Here is a 22,392-nt window from a genome sequence, read left to right as displayed (position 1 = left end):
GTGTTAAAAACTGAACGATTTTATTCTTCCCGCTTGGAGCTATTTTGTTTTATTGCTCATTGAAAATATGGCATGTCTTTCAAGTTCGAAAATAGCTTCTGAAAAACATAGAACTTTGTTAATTACTGTGGCTCATGGCATTAATGTAAAAAAGCATGTTTTTCATCTCGCTAAATGTGGGAGGATTGCTTGGAAGCTTGAGTGCAGTCTGTTGGAGGGGTGGTGGGTCAAAACAATGAGGTTGGTATATTTAAGATTGCAAAAAAAAACCACATAAAAAATGAGTTTTAGCAATTTAGCTTGTTGGCATTTTTAACTAAAAGCAAAACGACACCAAACATCTTTCAACTAAAAGTTCTTTGCTGCTTCAAAATGTAACAGCGTCATCGTTGGAGGAGTTGGGATATTGCTCAGATAATAGATGTCACCTTTTCTTCTTTTTTTTATTTCTACTGGATTTCGATGGGATAATTAAATAATATGTACAGTTTAGCTGGAATATATTTGTATTGCGTATATATGACTCAATTTAAAATAAATAATAAAGAGTAATAGAGAAGCAGAACCATTACCTTTTTGAAGGTGTTATGTTTGAAACAGTTCATCATTCGAGGTCTCTCATATTTCTTCATCACAAGCTAAAATGGGGCAAAATAAGTTTTACTATTTGTACAGCAAGTCCTGTCTATATGGGCAACCCAATACTCAAATGACTAGCAGGTTCCATGTAGACGAAGCAACCAAAGGAGATCATTTTGGCCTGTCATGGGCGTTAAACAAAAAATGTACATATCAAGGACAAAAAATAACCAGAACACACAAAAGAAAGAAAACGTTTCATATAATGCTGATCTTTTGATAGTAGGTCAAGCAGTATGATAATCATGTAAAAGAGAAGTCACTCTATGCATGAGGACCTCCAGCTTCACCGGAATCTCCATAGGAAAGCATTGAATAATGCTTTCCTATGGGGAGGTCTAATGCGGGCGCGGCCATTGCCACGCATGCGCATTAGGTCTCCCCCGCTGGCAGACGTCGGCAGAGGAGGAGCGTGGGCTGAGCCTGACCAAGGGACATCGGCGCTGGATTCAGGCAACATGGGATGGGGGTTGGGAGGGAGGGGGGCACTGCAGGAGCCTTAAGAGTCCCTTTAATGACTGTATGTTGAGTTATTTTGAGGGGACTGCAAATTTACACTGTTATACAGGCTTACTATTTACTACTTTACATTGTAGCAGAGTATCATAATAATAACATATTTACAAAAATGTGAGGGGTGTACTCACTTTTGTGAGATACTGTAGGTAGCATGATGTTCCTTGTCGATGGTAATAAATTTGAAATGAACTGTAAAAAAATAGTAATAGAACATATAAAAAATAATAATAATAATAATAAATGCACACTCACATTCCAATGAGCATTTCCTGGTGGAAATTAATATATAATTAATTAGCTTCTATCAAATAAGTGATTTTATTATCTATCTGTCTCTTTATATATACATACACACTAGTATTCCGAAAAAGCAGTGCATAGTCACATTTTGACGTAGTCATTGCTATAGTCAATAAATAAATAAGTGGGTGTAAACACATACTAGGAGGAAAGGAAGGGAAAATGAAGAACGAATGGTGGGTGTTGGCAAAAGCAAGGAGTAATCAGGGTAGAAGAGGGTTGGCGTTTTAGTGATAAAAAGAAAAAAAGGAAGCCTTGGGTTTTATTTATATATTTTACCATCTATGAGTATCATACCATGTATCTACACTGAACAAAATTATAAACACTTCTGTTTTTGCCCCCATTTTCCATGAGCTGAACTCAAAGATCTAAGACTTTTTCTATGTACACAAAAGGCCTATTTCTCTCAAATATTGTTCACAAATCTGTCTAAATCTGTGTTAGTGAGCACTTCTTTGCCGAGATAATCCATCCACCTCACAGGTGTGGCATAGCAAGATGCTGATAAGACAGCATGATTATTGCACAGGTGTGCCTCAGGCTGGCCACAATAAAAGACCACTCTAAAATGTGCAGTTTTATCACACAACACAATGCCACAGATGTCGCAGGTTTTGAAGGAGCGTGCTATTGGCATGCTGACTGCAGGAACGTCCACCAGAGGTGTTGCCCATGAATTGAATGTTCATTTCTCTACCATAAGCTGTCTCCAAAGGTGTTTCAGAGACTTTGGCAGTACATCCAACCGGCCTCCCAACCGCAGACCACGTGTAGCCACACCAGCCCAGGACCTCCACATCCAGCATCTCAAACATGCTCAATGGGTGACATGTCCGGTGAGATCTTCAAGTTCAGCTCATGAAAAATGGGGACAAAAATAGAAGTATTGCGTTTATAATTTTGTTCAGTGTATGTGGATTATGTTGGTCATGATTACTGTTTAGATGTCTTAGAAGCTCTATATATTGTGAGTACATTCCTTTTAATGTTTATTTTATTTATAGAAAACCATAGTATCACATGAAACCGTGTTTCCCCTATTTTTGACTATTGGTCTATATGATTCTTCTATAGTTTTTATTTTGAATTAGTGTTGCTGCAACTTCCTACACTTTCTTTTACAAAATCCAGTGGAAATTACCATAGAGGGAGACCATTAACCTTTTTTCATTCTCGGTTTTTGTCTATTACATTTGTTTATTAGCTTCTTCAATAAACACAGATGGCATCTATTTACTAAAAGCTGAAATTCTCTAACACCATTTTTCAACTTCCCTTCATCTCAGGTCTCGACAGTTCAGCTGATAGAGTTCCTCTGTTGTTCATTTTATTATTTGAAAATTTTGCATGCAGTTAATTTATTTAGGCTGAATTAGTAAACTTATATAGACATTTGATTGAATATATCAGCTCACTAATAAATACAAATTGATCTGAAAACCAAATGTCCCCAATGTGAGACAGCTGACTGGGTTTCATCTAGCAAACATTCTCTTAATGCAGGCAAATTTGAGCAACCGAAATGGATAGATCTTGCATGTGTATCTGATTTATCATTAAGAGAATAACTGAACGTCCTCTTTGCAGTTGGCTTTAGCTGACTTATAAGCAAAACAAGGCTTTTCCTTAATACACTGCTGACATCACATCTATAATTTCTAAACCTTCTGCCAGCACTTTGATTTAATATCCCAGTCCTTTAATCCTTTATTTGCTGTCAGAAGGCATAATTAACAAGTGACAACTTCATGTCTCAGAACTCAGATAGTGATAAGATCTATCTCTTACCAAATGGACCTTCAAGATCTATTAATAAAAAAAACCCCTCCTATAATAAATGACTTATTCTGTGTTTTTCTGTGCAGCTAATTGAACAAAGTGTCTCAAGTCCTCCTCTAACTTACATGTAACACAACATAAACTAACTTATCTTTAATAAATAATTATAAAATACTTTGTTTTGTGTCTGATGGATTCTTTATTACTGTAGTCCAAATTCCACTCCTTGTTTATAGCTAACATGTTCTGGCAGTATTTTTTTTTAAATGTGTACTTTTTTGAAAAATTAAAAACACAAGATTTGGCACCCTTAAGTAAGGTATATTGCCTCCGTGGTCTTTTAATGATTCTTCCACTTTTCTTGTATTTTCCCCTGTTCCCCTCTTCCCTTCTGGACCTAATAAGCCCTCCTTTAAACTCTATACTATATGTTCTGTTATCTCTCTTCATCTGGTTCCTTGCTTTCTGTTCTGGTCTGTTTCTTTTTAACTTGCTGTGTCCACTTTTCTCGCAATGGTGCCCCTTGCTGTTGACCCACGCCATTCTTTCATTTTGAAATATAAAGGAACTCGTATCCATAAAATATGAAATAATAAGAGGATGGTGTATATTGTCTGACATCTAACACTCATGTTTATTGTATATTTTATAAAGTTTCTAATATTTCTGTTCGTTGTTTTTTGTGTATTTTTTTGTTTTCGCAATGTCATGTTGTATGTCTATTGCTTTTGTAAATGTATCATTTTTCTTTTCTCTAGCTAGTTGTTCTGTGCCTGTATTTCTCTCCTAATAAAATACTTTTAAGACAAAAACCACACGTGTAATTTTTTTATTAGAGTAAATCTAGTACAGGTTCTGTTGTATTCCACAATAGGAAATAGTCATTTCAAATGATAAGTGTAAGAATGGTGCATTAATAGAGGTTCTTTGTTGCCAGAATTCTTTTGTTGTTTTATTGATTTTTTTTATTTTTTATGATTCTTTTTTTTTTGTTTAAGAAAAGTTAAGTTGTATAGCATCTGCTCTTGTTGGAGCTTTGTACCAAAAAAAACACGTTTTCTTTTTTATTAATTTCATGGCACAGTCATATGTTATGTATATAATATGAAGACGTTCTATGCTGAGACCATGTCATATACCCTACGTAGCATTAAAAAAACTTCCAATAGTAGAAGTTTGATCCAGATCCAAAAAACACAATTTAAGGTACAACGAGGGGAGATTAAAGTGGTGCTTACTGTGTAACAAAAATGAAAGAAAGGAGTTTGATGCAAACAAATGTGGTTTTAATGCATTTCTATGATGGACAGCTATAATTTAATACTCTGGCACCTGAAGGCAGGATGTCAGTCGATGTGATTTTGATAACTGTTGGCAAAATGGTTGTTGAGAGTGATTTTCAAATTAGTTGATACATCACCTACTTGTTTGATATATAACCATGCCGTTACCTCTGTATGAAGTGACAGTATTCTAGATATCTATCACTTAATAATAAGTGTCTTTTGCAATTTTGACAGTTAACACTACTCGATATCATGAGGATATAAATTTGCCAGTACATTTTCTATTTTTTTTTTTTTTTACAATGGATCCATTTGCACTTAGTAGTATAACTCTTAGGTTTCCTGTGCTGTGTCATTATCTTATTTTCCCCTTTATACAGTGTGACGAGTAAAGAGATGCTACAAGCTTTGTAGCTATAATAGCACAGGTAAAAATTGTTGATATTTGGCAATAGCAAAATTTTATGAACAACCTATAAGAGCATAACTAGGTACTTTAACTGTGTCACTAACTTTAAAAAAAAAGCTCCAAGCACCATAAACACTACAGAGTGCTCGGAGTGCCCCGGCGCCCCCCCCCCCTCTATGTAAACAATTTTGTTAATGGTTTGACTTCTTAATTGGTTTTAACTGGGTGCTGCACCCTCTGACTGGAGGTGAGAGCAATGCTAATCTCTCACAGCCAATGAGCTAAGCCTTCAGTGAAGAGATCTTCTGGCTGCAGAGAGACAGTAAGTGGCACCTTAGCAAATGGTTTAGCTACATTTGGGAGCTCTATGTGCACTAGGTATTCGGTCTTGTGGTATTCCTTTAATCCAGAAATGCTCATTATCATTGAGAATTGGAACTGAGAATGTTCACATTTCCAGGGGATTTGTAACCGTTTTTTATGGATTATTTTGCTATGTACATACATCATTCCAAAATCAAGACAGAAAACATATTTTTACACTTTAACCAAAATCTGTAAATCTATACATTTACTTAAAATTTCAGTAGAAATATAATATTTTTGAATGAGAGTGAAGACACAGTGGCACACACACACAGACACACACAAAACACCTAATACAAAAATATATAAATAGTGTAACCAGCAGCCACCTTACAATACATCCCTCTAAAGATATGCAAACACAAAAAACACTAACAGAGTAGGTGCATAAAAAACATTATTTTCTTAAATTTAATGAATACAGAACACCAAAAATGTGAATATTTTAAAAACATGGATATAGGATAATATACTACTGGATTAGCAACGTTCCCTCCAGCAAAGTGACTATACCTGAGATGGAAAATCGTACCATAAAATCTATTTGTATGAAACTCTATATCTGTGTTTCCTGTGTGTTATATGCACATCTTCTTCTTTGTGGTGCTGACAAAAGAGACAAAACCCAGATATATCTTCTGTAAACCTCTAACTTTCCTTACTATGTAAAGTTTCTTGGCTGTCGGAAAGGCTATATGATAAAGTGATTTTAGGTGGCAGCCTAAGATCAGGGATTACACAGGGGCCCTGAACCATGAATTTACTTGGACCCGTTCATCATCCTTATCCCAAGATTAAAGGGAGGAGGGCAAACCGGTAACCTGCGGCTTTGTGAAATATTAAGATTTTTCTGGGGTATTGTATATGTTAAAAGTGCCCACCATCCTCTTAATACACCGCTAAATGCCAGGCACCACATATCTCCTGTAATAAGATTTGCAGAAGCCAAATGCTGTTCCTGCTGCTCATTCATTGACAGAGAGCTTACCCCTCACCCAATCAGTTAGATTCTGTGTCTCACATTCTGCACAGAATTGACATTAGCTCGCCTGAAACTTCAGTTCCAGACTGACTTATGACACCCCAATGATGCTGACAGAGGCGGAGTTACACCTCCAGCATCATAGGGGTTAAAATTGGTATTTGCAGCATTTCAGAGTAAAACACTGCCCTTAAAGACTCCAGGCACCAGGAGAACTTTAAATCATAGAGTAACTCTTTCATTGGCAGACGTTTTGTCTAATTGTTAATTAAAAAAAAATATATACCATCACTCTATTGATACTTACATGTGTGACCTATAATTTAATCCTTTATTAATTTACTTGCGAATCTCGAAATGCTCAATGAACAGTATGTTGTGAACGATTTCTCCCTCTGTGCAGGTATCTGGAACTCGAAAGTAGTGGGCATCGAAATGAAGTCCGATTGCATTATCGTTCAGGAAGCCATCATTCCCACACAGAAGTTTTTCCCTACATACTGGCCGACGGCAAATGGCATCGCTTGTCTTTGGCCATCAGTGCGTCTCATTTGGTGTTACACGTAGACTGTAACAAGTAAGGAAACATTATCACATTTACCCCTTTGTCAGTTTTAAGTTTGAAAGATAAAATGTATACTGGAGCTGATAACTGTCACTTAGTAGACTGAGATGCTAATTACCTATAAGCAAATAAAACTAAACAAAGCAAAGACTTGTTATTGTTCATGGCTAAATACACAAAATAAAATATCCATCTTTCTAAATATTTTCGTAAAATATTTTCCTAAAATATTTTATGTATCACATGAGGATGTAGCAGTTTGAAATATAATAAACTACTTATTTTTTAATAGGATTTATGAAAGGATTGTGGAAAAGCCATATATGGATGTACCATCAGACACAACTTTATGGGTTGGCCAAAGAAATAATGCGCATGGATTTTTTAAGGTAGGTGTTCTATTGGGTATTAAATATGAACGAAGTACAAAAGCCTATGAATAAGTGGAATGCTTTGATGGCATTGTATACACTATTGGTGAAATATTATAATTGTAGAAAGATGCCAAAGAAAGGTCATGATTCTATGAATGGTTAAAAAACAGAAGTGTGTTTTTTTTTTTTTTTCAATGTTTGATTTTTATTGAAGATTTTTTGATAATTGAAATGGGGATACAGAAAGGAAAAAGGGATGGGGCAAGATGCAGATGTTCATATATACAAATATACAAATATACAACACATATATACTGCACACAAATATACACGCAGGGCAACACTGTTTTGTAGTTGCACAAAAAAAAGAAGAAAAACTGTGTATACAGAGTGATACTATGAAACCTTAAGAATTCAGGTAGGTACGTCTATCCAAAGGCAGCAAAGTCTGTTGGGAGTCTTAGCAATTATGAGTTCCTAAATTACAATATGTAGTTCAAAGCATGCATAATTGATTCCCAGGTGTACTAAATTCGGCTTATAGAAAGTGTATTAGCCATCATTGGAAACACACATTCCACTGTTTGGACTATAATCCATGCCAAGATGCCTTACACAGTGTAGATTGGGATCTAGTATCCTATAGGATGCATACCATATACACGTGAGTGTAGAGGCTTGTGTTGCTGTGTTGTGTTGTGCATCTGGGGAACAACGGGCATCTTTTGTGGGCATTCAACCTCTAAGGAAGCCGGTTTGTGCGTCTTTGTGTGTTTTAGCAAGATTGTATGTCATAATGATGTTTCGATTACAACGTTTGATATAGAATGTTCGATATATTACAACCATGTTTGTGTGGTCACATTTTGCATTTCGTGTGATGGGGAGACGCATCAGCTATTAACGAGAGGTGTTGTGAGAGGTCAAATGGTTGGAACAGACCTTTTAGTAGGTATCTAATTGTACCACTCTACAGCATGTGGGTGGACATCCTCACCAAGAACTCGGTAGTAGCAAGCATGTTTAGTGCTGGTTATTAACATCCTTATGGAGCGATATCATATGTGTTGATAAAGGACGGGGGTTAGGGATTGTGAAGTAACTCAGGGAAGAGGGGGGGTAGAGAGGGAGGGGGAAGAATTTAGGGGTTAAGGAAGCCACCAATAATTGACTTTCAGATATAAAACATAAAACATAATCTGTGCGGAGCAGGGTAATACAACAAGTAACGGATCACATCAGTTTAGTGAATTGTTCGTAAGTGGAATCCCAATTGTCCCAGTGTGTATTGAATGCGGAAATATTTCCTCTTTTGGCCCATTCCCTTTCATGGCAATAGACTGTGTGGACTCTATTGATTAATTCTTGTAGAGATGGGGTTTTGCTGCTTTTCCAATGAGTTACAATGCATAGTTTGGCTGCTATCAGGACGTTGATAATCGCTATTTTTGACGGGATACAGTGTGTTGCAGGTAGAAGATGGAGTAAGCAGCTTGCCGGGCCTAGGGATAGCTGCTCGCTGGAAATTGAATTAATAACATTGTTCACATAATACCAAAAGGTTTTAAGTTTTGAGCAGTCCCAGAAAATGTGTAGGATTGATCCCGTTTCTTTATTGCACCTCCAGCAAATGGAGGTGGAGTCCGGGTATATGTTATGTAATCTACTGGGGACTAAATACCACCTCATCAGGACTTTGAAATACGCTTCCCATAGGGTGACGCATTTCGTGGACTTTTTGGTAAGTGAGATAGCTGCTAACCAGTCCTCTATGGAAAACTCTGCACCCAGGTCGTGTTCCCATTTAAGCATGTAGGGTAGTTTGACCGATTTGTGGTCTGCTGAATGAGCTAAATAGCAGAGTTTCAAAAATTTCTTTGGTAAACGGGATTTGGCAGACATATAGCAGTTGTGACCTATCGTGCTAATAGACGAAAGATCTATGTGAGAGATAGCAGCAGTGGTGAGTATGTGTTTTACTCTCAGGTAGAGGAAAATATCACGGTGTGGTAGGTTGTGGGAGAGTTGTAAGTCAGGGAAGTTGCGAAGGCCTTCAAAGTTATATAGGGAGTATACATGAGTGAGGCCATGGAGAGGCCAGTGGTGTACGGGGAGGTCTGGTGAAATCGCCGAAAGCGCTGTCACTGGAGCTAGGTAGAGTAGTTCTTTTTTAGGGCATAGAGTCTCGCTCCATGAAGACCAAGACCGTAATAGAAATCTTGTGCTGGGAAGTAGAGACGGGGAGGAGTGCTCAACCTTTGACCACAACACGTCGGGCAGGGATTGAAGATTTCCGCAAGCTTGTTCTAATTTAAGCCATATTGGGTTATTTTTCCTTGTCATAATATCTAGGTTTTGTGCCAGAGAGGAAGCTTTGTAATAATTGCTGATGTTGGGGACACTTAAGCCTCCTTGGTGGATGGGACGCCATAGGGAACGGAGGGCAATTCTTGGAGGTTTTCTTCTCCAGATATGTGCATTTATTGCGGTTTGAAATTTGGCAAGGATGGAATTCGGGAGGGAAATGGGGAGTGTGCGAAACAGGTAAAGTATGTGTGGCAATGCCATCATTTTGACTGAGTTTATTTTGCCTATCCAGGAGGTGTTTAATTTATCCCACGATTTCAGTTGAGTTGATATTTTGGTTAGGACCGCTTCATGGTTTTCCTTTATGGTTTGCGTTCTAGTTTGAGTTAGTTTAATACCCAAGTATGTAATAGAGGTTTTGCGCCAATCGAATTGAAATTGTGACTTCAATGTGTCTACAGTTTGGTGGGTTAAGTTCAAAGGGAGAATTTGAGTTTTGTTGATGTTGTTTTTATAAAATGATACCGTACCATATGCTGTGAGAGTTCGTATAAGGTGGGGTATGGAGGAAGATGGGTTACCCAGGAATAGTATGATGTCATCTGCAAATACAGCGAGTTTTTTATCTCCTGCAGGAGTGGGAAGGCCGGGGAGTAGAGGGTCTTTTTTGATTAAACGAATAAGCGGTTCCAGGCATAGAATGAAAATCAATGGGGATAGGGGGCAACCTTGCCTCGTTCCGTTGGATATATCGAAGCTAATGGATGTAAATCCGGCATTAAATACTTTTGCTGAGGGCGATGAGTAAAGGGCTAGTATGCTCGTAAGGAAGGGGTCGGAGAAACCAAAGGCTTTCAAGGTAGCCTTCATGTACGCCCAGTTAAGGCGATCAAAAGCCTTTTCTGCGTCAAGGCCCATTAAAACTCCGGTGTGTCGTTGGCGGGTGGCCCAGTCAATTAAATCCATGCAGAACCTGGTATTATCCCCCACCTGTCTGCCTAGCACAAAGCCCGCCTGTTCTTCGGAGACTAAGTTTGGTAATATAAATTTTAATCTGTTAGCTATAAGTTTTGCATACAGTTTCACATCTGCGTTCAGCAGAGATATAGGCCTTAAGTTGCCGCTAGACGTAGGTGGTTTGTTTGGTTTGGGAAGAGTGATAATGTATGCTGCTAGCATTTCCTTCGGGAAGTGACCTCTAAGTTGTATTGTGTTAAAAAGTTTGGTAATGTGCGGGGTAAGTTGTGATTCCAATTTAATATAGTAGTAGTTGGAAAGACCATCTGGGCCTGGAGCTTTATGTTTGGGTAGGGATTTGATAGCTTCAGCTACTTCATATTCTGTGAAAGGGGCGGTCAATTGGGCATTTTGTTGTGGGGTGACTTGCGGTAGTGAGGTATTTTGCAAAAAGGTCGAGATGTCTCGGTTAGTTGGGGTATATATATCGTCTTTTTTGTCTAAATTATACAAATCATTGTAAAATGCTGATAATTCGTTGACTATATCTTGAGGGTTGAACAATTTTGTATTAGAGTTTGAGAGAATGTATGGTATTTTTGTTTGAAGATATTTAGATTTTAATTGGTTGGCTAGCAATTTTCCGGCCTTATTATTTAGATTATAGTAAGTGTGTTGAAGTTTTGTCGCTTTAATGGTATGTTCCTTGATTTTAAGGTTCAGTATTTGTTCTCGTATTAGCGTTATTTGTTTAGTTGTGGCATGGGATGGGGACCTTTTATTTGAGTTTTCCAGCGATTCAAGCTGTAGATGAAGCGAGTCATTGAGGTTTCGGGTCATCTTTTTTTTAGTTGAACCTATTTTTATGAGTGTTCCTCTAATGACGGCTTTGTGCGCCAACCATTGAGTTTCTATGGAGGTGTCGCCTGTGATGTTTGTGGCAAAGTAGTCTTGTATTTCCTGGGTAATTTTGTGTAAACTCTCAGATGAATCCAGGATGGATTCGTTTAGTCGCCAAGTGCCACGGCCTTTTGCAGGGTATGGCACAGCTAATGTAATTATTATCGGAGCATGGTCAGACCATGTCCTTTGTCCTATGGATTGATCCATAAGATGGGGCAAAGTTGCTTTGTCAAGTAGGCATAGGTCTATGCGTGTGTATGTTAGGTGGACTGGGGAGAAAAATGTAAAATCTTTGGCTGTGGGGAAGAGGTTTCTCCAGGTATCATAAAGATCGTGTGTGAAGAGGAGATTGGAGAACATTTTGCTGTTGTGAAAAGTAGTTTTGTTGGGTTTCTGATTGTTGACACGTTGAATGTCCAAAGAGGGGTCTAGAGTGCAATTGCAATCACCACAAATTATAACATGACCTTGTTTAAGGGTGGATATTTTTTTTATAGCCTTATTAAGGAATGAAAATTGGGCATCATTCGGAGCGTACAGGGATGCGATCGTTATTTGGATACCATTAAGTTCTCCAACTAATATTATCAGTCTCCCGTTCGGGTCCGCATATTGTTTTATGGGGGTGAATACCCAATCTGCGTGAAAAAGTATAGCTACACCTTTAGACTTATTAGGTGCATATGCGTGGTATGCTGTAGGATATTTAGATGATTTAAGTAGTGGCGGTTTATCTTTGCTGAAATGGGTTTCTTGGAGGCATACAATGGCGGCATCGGCATTATGCATATCTTTTAGTAGTTGCCTCCTTTTGTATGGACTATTCAACCCTTTTGCATTAAGGGATAAGATTTTCATCGAGTTAGTCATTTTGATAGGTAATTGAGGTGTGCAGAGAAAGGGTGTGAGCACATTTTAGTGAATGGAATGAGATGAGTCTCCAAGTTGTATTGGTTATAGTCAAGGTACTCCGCATAGGAGCTTGGAGTATAGCATGAGGGTGTAAGTTGTGGCTTCCGAGGGGGAGAGCTTGCAATAGGGGTGGAGGGTAAGGGGGGAGAGGAAAAGGGGTGACAACAATAACATTATAACTATATACACAATCATTTCCCTTGAATGGAAAACGTAAAGTGGCCATATTAAGAACACTAGGTAACTTAAGTGATGACCAGGGGGGTGGAGGAGCTTCGGTAACCTGATATAGTAGTAGGTAGATGAGCGGGCTGCGTATGATTCAGAAAGATTATCTAGGCAGTTTAAAATAATTGTCTGTCAGACTGCTGAGCAGAGATGGGAGTAGACATTTGGTATAGGCCTTCGATTTGGATAGGTATGAACTCGACCGATCGAAAAGTATCAACTCGGTAGATTCCATCCGAGCATATATATATACTCATTACCGGCGGATGAGCTGTATAAACTTATGAGGTGAACTCCAACGTGTAAAGTTCAATGAGTCTGATGTCGGAGTTAAGCCTTTGAGTTATTGCAACTTAATTTTGGCTAGTGGATACAAAGGTTATGTAACAGACATGTGTCTCAGAGGTATTCATGCGCCAACAACTATAGGATATTTACATTTAAAGCTGTAGGATAACGACTAGCGCATATGTGGCGCACGTAATAGTAAAACATGAAACATCCCGGATATTACCAAGATAGAGATAATAAACAATAATAAAGCAAAAATTTAGATGTACCGATTGTGGTTGTTTAGTTGGTACTAGTATTAGCAGGGAGATTGATACTGAGATCAATGGTTCGCAATTGGTGTTGAGTTGTGAATATTGTGTATAGACAAGATCATAGTAGTTTAAAGTTGAGAGTGAGGGGAGGCTTTATGGCGGTGGATGAATTTAGGTAAGTCCTATAATCATATAAGCACTGAGCGATATGGGCCAATTTTAAGGCATTTGAATGCACTCTATTCTTTGCGATGTTTAGCGGCCTAGGTTTACAGTTGCGAGCCAGGGTGGTGCGTGCATTTATGAATAAAAATTTCCCGCCCTTGGAAGGTGACAGCTAAGTGGGTCTATGTGACCTTGAGATGAAAGGAACAAATGTTGGAATAGCAAACATTGAGAGGCTGTAGATGAGTACATAACAGAGAAATAGAAATAGCGCCTCATTGAACATATAAGGGGGTCGAGAAAAATCCCCTGTCGCTGCACGTGGCATACATGCCGCGAGAGGGATTAGTCTCGACCTAAGCAAAAAGAGAAAGGGAATCCCCTTGCAATTAAGTACAGGTAATGAGGACAGTTAGACATAAAGTGTAACGATTAGACATAAAGTATAAGTGCATAGAGCCCTTAGTACATAGCAATGTTTAGAAGTCATACCCATACTGCTACACGGACATGGTTAGGTTTAAACGTGACAGTCTATTTTTCTTTAGAATGGGTTCCAGCCATCTGCCATTCTGCCGAGATTTTCTTCGGTGATAGTCCGGTATCGACATTTTGGTGGTTGTCTGTGCTGTGCCATAAATTCCATTCGGATAGAAGTTTCATGCCGTCCTCAGGTTCTGTTATTACACGAGTCTTGCCTTGTCGCCACACTAACAGCTTGGTTGGGTAGCCCCATTTGTAGGCCACCTTGTGGTTACGTAAAGTTTTAGTGACCGTTATAAATTCCTTGCGTCTTGCCATAGTGGTTGCGGAGAGGTCTGCGAATAAAGCAATGTTCGTATGCGGATCTGGAAGCACTGGATTTTTCCTTGCGGCTGAGAGCAGGGTTTCTTTGTGGGAATAGTAATGAAATCTGACTATCACGTCTCTCGGCGTGTCTCTTGTTAGCCGGGCCGGTTTAGGGAGCCTATGCATCCGGTCGTATGCCCAAGCAGAGTCTGGTAGATCGGGGGCCAATACATTGCAGAGAGACAAAATGTATGCTGGGAGCGCGTCGTTGGAGACATCCTCAGGTATGCCTCTGAAGCGAATGTTCTGTCTCCTCGATCTGTCCTCCATGTCCGCTAACTTCATCTTTAAAGCGGTATTTTCTTCTGTTAGATTGTGAAGTTTATCCACAACTTCATTATGCGCCTTGCATAATTCTTCCGTTTTATTTTCAAGGTGGTTCGTTCTCTCGCCCACATTTGCGATTTCCCGCCTGAGATCGCTGTCTATCCGTTGGAAGTCTTCTTTAATCGTGGCTCTTAGATCTTGTAGCATTTTGTGAAGGCTTCTTTCTGTGACAGGTGAGTCAGCGTATCTAGAGGATATGGATTCCGGATCAGAGAGGCCTTCCGAGAAATCCTCCTGATCTCCGTCGCCATCTTGGTGTGGCTTGCGGCGGTCTTTTTTCTTTTTTAATTTCATCGACTCTGAAAGTTTGAGTTGTTTAGGAGGCGACATCTCTTTGCTCTCCTGGGTATGGGGGTCACCGGTAACGTAAATGTCTGTAGATTGATGGTGAATTATGCTTGAATTGTAGCTTTCAGGTTGTATAGCCGACGGAGCTCCTAAGCCATGCGACCAGCCGCACCGGAAGCCAGACACGCCCCCTTGTTTTTTTTTTTATACCATTTCTGATAACTTTATAAATTTGAAATAGATATCCTGTTCAGCTTCCGCATCCAGCTGTTTAGAGAAAAAAAACTCTTGTCAAAAGAATTATATTAAACAGTATAAATGTCTTAGATGTGAACAATTGTTCATTGTTTTAGAGGAAGAGAATTGAAAACCAATTGTATAAAATACAGCGAGTTGTGCTGTGTGCGGTTTGTGAAATTGTATAAACAATACATTCTTTAATTTTTCCAGTTACAGTAATTACAATTGATTCTATAGTTTTATCCTTTCTGTACGACCATGTGCTATTATTTACGTACACGTGTTTCCAATTTTATTCTAGGTTTGCGAGATGTACACATTCCTGTTTAGACTTTATTATTCTATTGGATTATATTGTTCACTGTCAGTAAATCGCTCACTGACAATCTTATTTTAAAATTCATAGAAATATTTTTTTTTTGTAATCGTACTTTCTTGCAATGTTCCCCAGCAACACACCACACAATCTCATATTTAAGGTATGGTGAATTGATCAATAACCAAATAGAAATATATAAAAAAGTATTTAAAATATAATATTCAAGTACTCTAGTCAGTGTGCCTGGGAGGGTTTCAAACTTTGAGACGTGCAGAAATTCAAAAAGCAGTAAAAATGGCAGTGGCAGTCACGTTTATGATCTACAACACTACAAAATATGTTAATTCTTACTTTTATTATATCTTAAAAAAAATTAAAAAGTGTTACACCGTTGAGAAGCATTAGTCACTGTTGGGATTTAAACTTTTTTTTTTTTTTTTTTTTAAATTAAAGTCATATTTAATTATTTTTCTTTATGAAGGCATAAAGGAAAACAGTTTTAACATTTTAATGTTTCCATGGAGTTTTGTGGATCATGGACAGATGCCTTTTCATTTTTTTAATTACTGTAAGCGAATAAAGTTGTTGTTTTTGAGCAACAATGGCAGTCAGCTGTTAACAGCCTTATAATAAAACAAAAGCATACAGCTCCATATTTTCTTAATGTGCATTATAGTAGAATAAATGCAGAATATTTAGTAGAACAATGCAGAATAGACTTGTTCATGGTGAGATTTTTTGGTTCTTCATATCCCGCCGGCCCCCTCCTGTAGTCAGTGTGTGCGAGCACTAATTAATAAATCCATGGCTCTCATCAAGGGGGCTGGTGGGACAATAGAATATTCCCCCCCCCCCCATTTTTTTTATTTCATAGAGCCCTCGCCCATGACTCGTCCAGCCCCCACTATTTAATTTGAAGGCCCCACCCGAAGCCCAAAGGTGAAGTGTCTTCTAGGGGATATTGTCTTGCTATCTCTATCTATGATTGCAGTGAAAATTTTGACTTTAGCCAATTAATTACAGGATATTAAACCACTTTCGGTGGCTGATCTAGAAATATTTAAAGCATACATATTTAGTAGATTTAATTTTTTTAAAGATTTTAAAAGATTTTAAGATGTCATCTTTTCCAACCCAATTAACGAATGATGGAAAGCGAAATACATTTGTAATTAGATAACATAATTGAAATAACTGACTTAGATAACAAATACCATTTACAGATCCACAAAATAAAACAAAATATTTTACAGTTTAAAAAAAAAAAGCTCTTAAATCTCACAGCTACGGCATACAATCTATGCGTTTCATGCGTAGATACATTTTATCACGTGTAAAGTGTCTCTACACACGAAACGCGTAGGTTGTTTTGCTTTTTTTCTGAAATATTTTCCACTGTATATCTATTTACACTATTTTAAAAAGATTTTGAATGAAGAGATTCTTTTTTTTTTTTTTTTTTTACTGGGAATGAGCAGTAGTGAGAACATTTCAGGAATGCACATTCTTCTGCTTCTATTTTGACCGCCTTTTTAACCACCAAGTAGACATTCTATTCCTCTTCCCTTTCTGTACTTCCTTGGGGTTTTATAATAAGAAGACCACTGACATTTTTGCCTGGTGACTAGTGTCATAGTAAATTGTTTATGTTTTCAATAATTTGCAGATAGATTTTTCTTTTTGAACTAATAATCAAAAAATGATTAAAAGAGAACAGTTAACTTTTTATTTGGGATACTTACTGTCAATCGGTTAACTAGGATGAGGTAGAGCAGGTGGATGTCAAGCATGTGTCAACTAGCGGTTAGTGGCACATCTGTCATCTTTCTTCTGCTCGTTTTGGGTATTTATAGAGCACCAACTTATTCCACAGCACTTTACAATATTCTGAAAGGGGGATATTTAACAATAAATGAGACAATTACAAAATTATACAGGAAATAGGTAGATAAGGACCCTGCTCAAACCACCTTACAGTCCAGAGTCTTTAATTGCCTTTTATCTACCACTCATCATTTTCCTGAGTTCACAATCAAACAACTTGGTTATTTTATATTTAAGCCTGGCTGTACAACAGCCTTGGATTTAACGCACATAAACAAAGTCTAATAAAAAAAATGCAACTAATAAATGTTTAGTCATTAATAGAATATACCACCAACTCTAAGTTGCATTCCCACCTGAGTGCATCTAGACATTTTCATTTTGAATTAAATTTGCACAAGTGAAGTTTCACTAATAATTTTATTTTCTCTTTACCAACGAAACAAAACAGAAAAGCAATATTTTTATAATAGATTATATGTTTAATCGATCGTTCCACCACGTCCATTGCATTTGTGTACATACTGTGTTATAGTGAGACAGGCAGATGGGAATTGTTAAGTTGCGTATAACGAGCCCATTTAACCTGACTACACAGCAAACATCAGCTACAGTGAAAAGGCTATTTTTTGTTCTTTAAAACCAAAAAGTATTAGCTATGAATTTCTTATTGAAATAAAATGTCCATGCAATAAAATATTTATTGCAGGAATAAACCAATGTTTTATGAATGCCTTTTCATTGAAATGCTCCATCATTTTTCGCACACTCTAGACTTCGGTTTGGGGCAAAATACATATGTATGTATCTTTATCCAAATAAGATATGCATGATCATGTCTTTGGTGAAAGCAAATATAAATTCAGTATGATTTGCACAGAAGCTAATATGCTGCGGTACTCTAGCTAAAGCGAATTTATCCAGATAACTATGCCGCAATAAATGTGTGTGTTGTTTTTTTTTTTTTTTTTGTATAAAGGTCTCTTTTGGGGCAATATTCTACAACTGGAGCAACCTTAAAATATTCTATTGCTCTTTTAGAACTGTGCAAACATTTTTAGAACATTGCTCCTTTAGAACCCCTATGTGCTACTGCAAGTTGTAGCATGCAGAGTTATTCACCAAAGTAAAATTTGTCAGGAATTCAAAGTAAATTTCAAACTTGAGGCCATCACATCCTAGCTGGAAAAATATCCATGTCGGTATGCCTTTAGTTCAGTTATTTTAGTCTTAAATGTTATTTTCACTTTGTATTCCCAACAATTTCCTCTTTTCAGGATTATTCACTACAGTCCAATTGGCCCCATACTGAATTATTATTATTATGTTATTATTTATATAGCACCAACAAATTCCGCAGCGCTTTACAGTGGTTGGACGAACAAACATGTAATTGTAACCAGACAAGTTGGACACACAGTAACAGAGGGGTTGAGGGCTCTGCTCAATGAGCTTACATTCTAGAGGGAGTGGGGTAAAGTGACACAAAAGGTAAGGATAGTATTAGACTAATGACAGTTGCAAGAGAGGAATCAGTCGGGAGCTGTTAACAGTTTAACCCTTTAAGTCCGCCGGGCGTATATTTACGTCCTTTTAAAAGCGGCTCTAAACGCCGCAGGGCGTAAATATACGCCCGCCGTTTTTTTTAAACTTACCCGGTCGCCGGTGGTCCCACGCCGGCGATCGCGGTTGGGGGGACTCCCAGGGAGCCCCCCCGCGGCAGATCTTCCTCCTCCGGTCCCTCCCGGTCATGTGAGAGTGAGGTCCTTGCGAGGACCTCACAATCACATGGCCGGTATAGCTGGCTCAGGCATTGCCAGCAGGGGGACCAACTGTAATGACAGTTGGTCCCCCTGCTGGCTGAAAATCAAATTAAAATTAATTAAATAAGTGTAAAAAAAATAAATATATACTTAGATCATATATATATATTATATATATATGATCTAAGTATATATATACACATATACACACACACACATACACCGTCTAGGTGTATTTTAATATTAATATATATATAATTATATATATATATTAATATCAAATTACACGTAGACTGATACCGATTAAATATATATATAATTATTGTTATATATATATTTATAAATAATATAAAAAAAATATGTAAATACGTAAAAAATGTAATAAAAAATAATTAAAAATAAAATATTAAAAAATATATAGATGTGTTTTATTTCGTTCTAACTGTATTGTGATATTAATATATATATATTTATATCAAAATACACGTAGAACGAAATAATATATATATCTATATACATAAATATATACGTATATATCACTATATATATACCTATATATAAATAAAAATATTTAAAAAATATATATATATATACGTATATATACACATATGTATATATATACATATAATAATTCTACACATATATTTATGTAATAATTTTACATAATTAGGTATCCTAATTAATTACAATTAGCGGGACCTGCCTGACAACCCATGCCGAAAGTATAAGGAATTTAATTTGCTCGAACTATATTTAACCCTATAACTTTCCAAGACACCATAAAACCTGTACATGGGGGGTACTGTTTTACTCGGGAGACTTCGCTGAAAACAAATATTAGTGTTTCAAAACAGTAAAATGTATTACAACGATGATATCGCCAGTAAAAGTGAAGTTTTTTGCATTTTTCACGCACAAACAGCACTTACGTGGACGATATTACTGCTGCAATACTTTTTACTGTTTTGAAACACAAATATTTGTGTTCAGCGAAGTCTCCCGAGTACAACAGTACCCCACATGTACAGGTTTTATGGTGTTTTTAAAAATTACAGCGTCAAATATAAGGCTTGTGTTTCATTTTTTTCACATTAAAATTCGCCAGATTGCTTACGTTGCCTTTATGACCCTATGGTAGCCCAAGAATGAAAATTACCCCTATGATGGCATATTATTTGCAATAGTAGACAACCCAAGGTATTGCAAATGGGGTATGTCCAGTCTTTTTTAGTAGCCACTTAGTCACAAACACTGGACAAAATTGGCGTTTTTTGCATTTTTCACACACAAACAAATACTAACGCTAACTTTGGCCAGTGTTTGTGACCAAATGGCTACTAAAAAAGACTGGACATACCCCATTTGCAATACCTTGGGTCGTCTACTATTGCAAATGGTATGCCATTATGGGTGTAAATTTATTTCCTGGGCTACTATACAGTCTCAAAGGCAACGTAACCAATCTGACGAATTTCAATTTCAAATGTAACACGCTATATTTGACCCTGTAACTTCCCAAAACACCATAATACTTGTACATAGGGGGTACTGTTTTACACGTGAGACTTTGCTGAATACAAATATGTGTATTTTATTGCAGTAAAAGCAAACAGTATTATGACATTGGCAGTTTAAATGTCATGTAGAACTAAAAAAATGAAAAAAAATCTTATTTTCTCCCATTTTTTCATATTAAATTATGTTTCATAGCTAAATATTTGATATTAAATGAAAGCCCTGTTTCCCCTGAATAAAATGATATATAATACGGGGGGGTGCATTTAATATGAAAGAGGTGAATTACGGTTTGACAGGCATATAGCGCAAATGCCAGGTTTTGTTTACATTTTGTTTCGTTCACAACTTGTACATTTGGCTGCGGTCTTAAGGGGTTAATTGATACGCTTTTAGAAAGTGGGTTTTTAATGATTTTTTTGAAGGAGGGAGTTCCACAGGAACGGTGCAGCCCTCGAGAAGTCTTGAAGGCGAGCATCAGAGATGGGAGTACTGACAGAAGATAGATATTGAACGAGGCAAAACCATCCGACTGGAAACAGGAACATTCATGCTGCAAAATGTAGACATGGTTCATGCTATTCAACAATGTCTGGTATTTGGAATTCAGTCTTTGGTCAAACACCAGTGGATGGCTAAAATATGGACCAAATGCTTTAAATCTGGGCTCTGCATGCTCAAAGTCAGGCGCAGATTTACAAAAGCCAAACTATTTGCCCACTGGCTGCTATCACTATTGCAAATAGTTAAAAACCCTTGGCAATGTGAGGGTTAATTATGTGGTAGCTGACCAACACTTGCTAGCCAGTCACGGCATTAAAGTAAATAAATAAAGCTATGGGGATCAATAAGACCACCATATTACTATAAGGTATAATTATTATATACCTGCAAGGAAATATGTTTTCCCCAGCTCTCACTCATAGGTGGGACTATTATAAGTAGGGATTAAATAGGCACCAACAGATTCCGCAGCGCTGTACAATGGAATATTGTGATTTTTTTTAAAATAATTTTTTTACTGCACTAACAGAATTATGAAAAACTTCTGCTAGTCCAACAAAAAAAGGTCTTACAAGATACTAATTCACACACACACCACACACACCACACACCACACACACACACACACACACACACACACACCACACACACACACACACACACCACACACACACTGCTGTTCCTAGTTTCACCACCCCTACTATTTAGCAAAAAATCAATATAGAATATCCCTTAGGGAAAGTAAATTATGTTATTTAAAGTGTAGCAGCTTCTAGTTGCTTGCAGGAGCAGTTTTAATTGGACTCTCAAGCATTGTTTGAATCGATTTATATCGAAGCCATATTTTACATGACAAGCTTCACTCTAGGATATAGAAAATTATGTAACAAAGCACTTCTATTCATTATTGTTATCTATAGGGAATAATGCAAGATCTACAAATTGTTGTCATGCCACAAGGATTTATCTCTCAGTGTCCTGATCTTAATCGCAGTAAGTAATTCTTTTTTTCCTCGTACTAATAAGCAGATTTAATTTTTCACTTTTAAGGGATTAATATATTCTGTTTTCCTGTAACTTTATATTTCAGCCTGCCCGACGTGCAATGACTTTCATGGACTTGTTCAGAAAATAATGGAGTTACAAGACATTCTAGCAAAGACATCAGCAAAGGTATTATTATTCATTTTTTTATATTTTTTTTACTTTCCCTGACCATATTTTATTCAGTTTCTAAAATCCGTCATGAATGTAAAATAATTAACTTTTCATGATTAAACTCACATACATGGGTTTTCATTATACGTTGCTTTAAATGTTAAAAGTTAACATATTAGCAATGTAAACTTTACACCAAAACTAGTAAATAGATTTTTATTTTACAGAAATAAGGTATACAAATTATACCAAACAAGTGGAGCGCTCTAAACAGTAGAGGGGTTTACTCACCCCTTTGGTACAGTGACAGTCTTGAAAAACTTGAATGTACATATAAAAGGAAACAAGAGAAACAAAAATATAGTG

At 37.1% G+C, this 22,392-nt stretch overlaps 1 protein-coding gene across 1 annotated transcript in view; it reads left to right on the top strand.

The window, feature by feature from the left end:
• The window catches only part of NELL2 (neural EGFL like 2), a 334,186-nt gene that overhangs the window by 97,575 nt on the left and 214,219 nt on the right, over positions 1 to 22,392 (top strand). The window contains exons 4-7 of the mRNA XM_063446945.1: positions 6,687 to 6,860; positions 7,141 to 7,237; positions 21,789 to 21,861; positions 21,959 to 22,041. Of these exons, the coding sequence (XP_063303015.1) occupies positions 6,687 to 6,860; positions 7,141 to 7,237; positions 21,789 to 21,861; positions 21,959 to 22,041 (427 nt within the window). The remainder of the gene's footprint in view (positions 1 to 6,686; positions 6,861 to 7,140; positions 7,238 to 21,788; positions 21,862 to 21,958; positions 22,042 to 22,392) is intronic.

This window comes from Pelobates fuscus, chromosome 3 (assembly GCF_036172605.1).
Source record: "Pelobates fuscus isolate aPelFus1 chromosome 3, aPelFus1.pri, whole genome shotgun sequence".
Classification (NCBI taxonomy): domain Eukaryota; kingdom Metazoa; phylum Chordata; class Amphibia; order Anura; family Pelobatidae; genus Pelobates; species Pelobates fuscus.
This window is presented reverse-complemented; position numbering and strand designations above follow the sequence as displayed.